At 32.8% G+C, this 4342-nt stretch overlaps 1 protein-coding gene across 1 annotated transcript; it reads left to right on the plus strand.

The window, feature by feature from the left end:
* Positions 1–1503: 1503 nt before the first annotated feature.
* Positions 1504–2948, plus strand: LOC145612339 (uncharacterized). The gene is made up of 2 exons (XM_081667710.1): positions 1504–2048; positions 2430–2948. The coding sequence occupies exons 1-2, from the start codon at positions 1584–1586 to the stop codon at positions 2589–2591; spliced, it is 627 nt and encodes a 208-aa protein (XP_081523836.1). The 5' UTR covers positions 1504–1583; the 3' UTR covers positions 2592–2948.
* The last annotated feature ends 1394 nt before the right edge of the window (positions 2949–4342 follow it).

Genomic DNA, 4342 nt, shown 5'->3' on the forward strand with positions numbered 1-4342 from the left:
ATGAAGTTAGAGGGGAAAGGGAATGAAAGAAAGTGCTAAACAAACATCAACAAAGGGAATCGGGTCAGTTGATTCCCATTCCCTTTCCTGATTACCCCCAACCAAACAGCCCCTAAGTATCCAAACCATATATTTCTAATTCTATTAAGCTTTTGTTGATTATATAAAGCAATTTAGTTAGTGGACTCTAAGTTATTTTTTGTTGCATGAAAAGGAATATTTTGATACTCCTAAGTCATTACAAATCAAACCACCACCTGCTGGTTTTCCTTATTACATACACCATCAATTTTAAGGGTTAACCTACCACAAGGCCGGTGGCATTTTCCATCATAAAAATTCTTTAATGGACCTGGTTCACACTAATTTATTGTGGACTACTAACATTAGAAAACTAAGGTTGTTTTATTAATAAAAAAAAATGTCACATATAAAAAAAAAGCTCACTATGTTGAAATAAAAGTCATTTTTGGTAATATATATACTTCATAGGCTATAAGAGGTTAATTTTTTTAACAAAATATTTAATACTGGTCAATATGAATATAAAGATCACTATGTTAAAATTAGGGTCACAACGATGTACTTCAAATTCACAATAATATTATACGTTATACTAGTTTTAATAAAGGTTACTATGTCAAAAATAAGGGTCACTATGTTCAATATAATGTCAGTTGCGTGTGTATAAAACTCGGGTCCACAATAAGACTAGGTCCACGCAAGTCTTTCTGTTTCCATCATTATTTGAATACTTCTTATCGAACTTGTCTATGATCCTTTACATTTATCTTATTACTCCCTCCGTTTTTAAATACTTGCTCCACTTTCCATTTTTGGCCGTTTTTAAATACTTGCTCCATTTCCTTTTTTGGAAAGATTTTACAATATTTAATTTATTTCTTACACCTAATGGACCCAACATAATACTCTCTCCTCCAATTCTTCCACTACTTTTGCTTTTTATACATTTTTTTATTCTCTCAACTACCCCACTACCTCCATATTTTATTATTATATTAAATTTCTCCTAAAGCTCCGCGCATGGAGAGCAAAAATTTAAAAATGGAGGGAGTATCACTCATATTTCTTCAAATGTAACAAAGAGGATCCCATTAATATTTCATAGGTTATCTTCATTTTTCCAACAAACCACACAATTTTTTTTTTTTTTAATTTACAATCCAAATCCACTATGCCACAATTAAATTCCAAAATTTGTTAGAGTGGGACCATTGGTCTAGATTATATTATAAGGGGAAAATCCAAATTTATCTTCTAGATAAACAAGGAACGTTTATCACAACTAGGGTGGCTAACGAATGCCATAATTAGCATTTTGCTCGATAACCTTTTATTTATTGTTGATGAGAGAAAATATATAAAAAAATATTTTAGAGGTATAAAACTATAAATGTCCATACACTAAATAGTTTTAAAAAAGGGCAATTATCATTAATAAAGTGACAAAAAAAAAAAAAAAAAAATCAAAAATATCCACCATCGGTCCCTAACGATTAAACTAGATCCCCAAACCCGAAGTCTATTCAAATTCAAATTTCCATGAACCCAACCAAATTCCAATGGCAAAACTCTCTCTCTTCCTCCTCTGCCTCCTCCTCTTCAACCCACCACAACCCACCGAAGCCATAATCTCCTTCACTCAACTCCGCAACATTTTATCCCTTTCCCACTCTCTCTCCTCTCGCGTCGCCACCCTCCGCGACTCCCGAGGCGACGTCGAGGGTGCTCGCCGTGCTCGGCTCATAGCCACCAAGCTTGACCACGGTCTTAGTCTTAGGTTCTGGCCCACAATCTGGTCAATGGGTTGGGACTATCTCAGAAATTATGCTTGGCGTGATACGATGTCGTTTCGAGATGCTTTTGGAATCGCCGCTGATTTTAATGAGTTGTTGAGTGCACTTGGTGAGTTGGGTCGGTTGAAGTCTGATTCTCAGAGAGCTGCTTGGGTTGCTCGCAATCACGGGAATTTGCTTCGTGTTTCTAAGTCTATGTTCAATCGGTTGCTCTCAATTTTCAGCAAATCTGTGAGTTTCAAATTCTTTTTAATTTTTTATTAAATGATTAAATTTTATGGAAATGATATCTTGTCATGAATCATGTAAGATTGATGCTGTGCATGTAACGGTGTAACCGGGTGTATGTTGATTTGCGATTTAATTTTGTACTTGGCGGGTTCGGAGGGGAAATTGTTATATACTCTCGGATGTAACGTACACCCAACTAACTCAAGTTTAGTTTTTGTTATTCATTTGATGATTAAATGAATTATAATTGTCAAAATGAGAACAAACTATTTATGGGTGTACTGTACACTCGGTGTATATAACAATTTCTCGGTTCGAAGTGATATGGGGAAGTCATTGTTATTTTATGTGGAATTGTGAAATTTGAATTTTGAAATGCAGGGGCCTTTGAGGGAATTGGTGGAGATATTGAAGGAAGAAATGGAGGGTGAGTTTTTGAAAGATTGTCTTGAGGTGGGTAGTAATGATTTGAAGGGTTTAGTTCAAATTTTGAAGGATTTATCTTCTAAATATACAAATGTTGGTGGTCATCAAGAACTCTAATTTTTATTTTAGTTGTTCTTTTCGGTGGGGGGAATTGTTGTTTGTTCGGGTTTCGAAAAGGGTATTTTAAAGCTAAGTAAGTTTTTGTGGTAATAGAACTTAGTGCCAAATGTGAAAGATTAGCTAACTTGTTGCCATTTTATATGGATAACTATGTATGATTTTGTCATGGGTATGTATATGTCCTAGAATTAGCTGGTTGTGTTGAATTTCTAGAATTTAAGTCTCCGTTTGAAATCCACGATCTAAGTGTCAAGTATCCGGTGTGGGTATTTTAGACAAAAGGAAGAATTTGTGAATTGTAATCTAGCATACATCATAAGTAGAAGAAGTTGATTTGGTCTCTTAAATATTTGTTTCCTTATTTTGAGCTTTCCATTTTAGATTTTGATGAACTTCTCTTAGGATGTTTTAGCTTCAAATGTAAGTGCAAAATAATAAAGAACAAAGAGAACAGACGTGAGGTTTGAAAACTATGGAGTATGGAGTAACAGCTTATCTAGTAGATTGCCTTAATTAGTGAAAGGTCAAGAATTTATGTGGTCTGTTATCGGTGAACTTGAAATAGGGAAAACCAATATGAGGTTTCGTAGGAGCTCGGATCAAATCATGGGCAAAAATCTTCATGTCACCTAACTATTTGCCCAAATAATGCTCTGCATTGTACATAATTACATTAATATTTGCATTTGAATAATGTAACTGATTGCTATCCCTTAACAAAATGGCTTGAATCTTGAAAGAAGCTAATGGTAACACTTTGCATTATAAATTGACTATAATGTTTGTTGAGAAATTACATCAAGCATGCAATGCAAGTGTTTGATATAATAGTTACCATATAATTTAGGAAAAATTGAAAAGAATAATCCCACCTTTTGCACATATGCTCAAAATAATCCAACCTGCGTATTTTAGAAATTTGCCTTGTACCCTCATCTTCTCAAAATGGTCTTTTTACCGGTTTGAGAAATAAGAAACTAGTTATAGAAGGTGACTGCCACTTGTCACTATGGGGTAAACATGATCTGGTTTGGTGCGGTTTAAGTCCAAACCAAACTGCCAAATATAATTTGGTCAAATTTTCAAACCAAACTAAACCAAACCGTAATAATGCAGTTTGGTGCGGTTTGGTTTGCGATTTATGGTGAGATGTCATTTTTTCTAAAAACTATCAAATAATACTTCATTAATGTATAATCTAGTTTAAATAATTAGCTCAAACGGATTAAATTGCACAACAAAGATATAATAAAAATAACAATTAACGAATCAAGTGCTAACACATAAAATAATACATAACAATCATAAATTCATAATACATTTGTCAAAAAAAAAATCATATGGAGTGCTACATATAGTCATAATAATAGAGTACTAAACGTATAGTTTTTATTTATTTTTCATGTTTATTTATTTATTTTTAATTTTTTTTTTTATTATTAATAATAAATTTTTTATTTAAAAATTATACAAATATTAAAATACAGTTTATTGGTTTAAGGTTTGGTTTGGTTATAAATTTTGCAAAACCAAACCAAACCGTAAACCGTATTTACAAAAAAATAGAAACCAAACCGTAATTTTATAAACCATAAACCAAACCAAACCAAACCAAACCACTAAAATAAGGTTTGATCTGACCAAACTTTGTACTTTTTTTAATATAAAATAATTATAAAAAAATATTCTCCCTTCTTTCCCGTGTCGCCTGTCTAAGCATGCCAACCTCTCGAAACAGCCTGTCCTAG

Source organism: Chenopodium album, chromosome 24 (genome assembly GCF_948465745.1).
Source record: "Chenopodium album chromosome 24, dcCheAlbu1.1, whole genome shotgun sequence".
Taxonomy (NCBI): Eukaryota; Viridiplantae; Streptophyta; class Magnoliopsida; order Caryophyllales; family Amaranthaceae; genus Chenopodium; species Chenopodium album.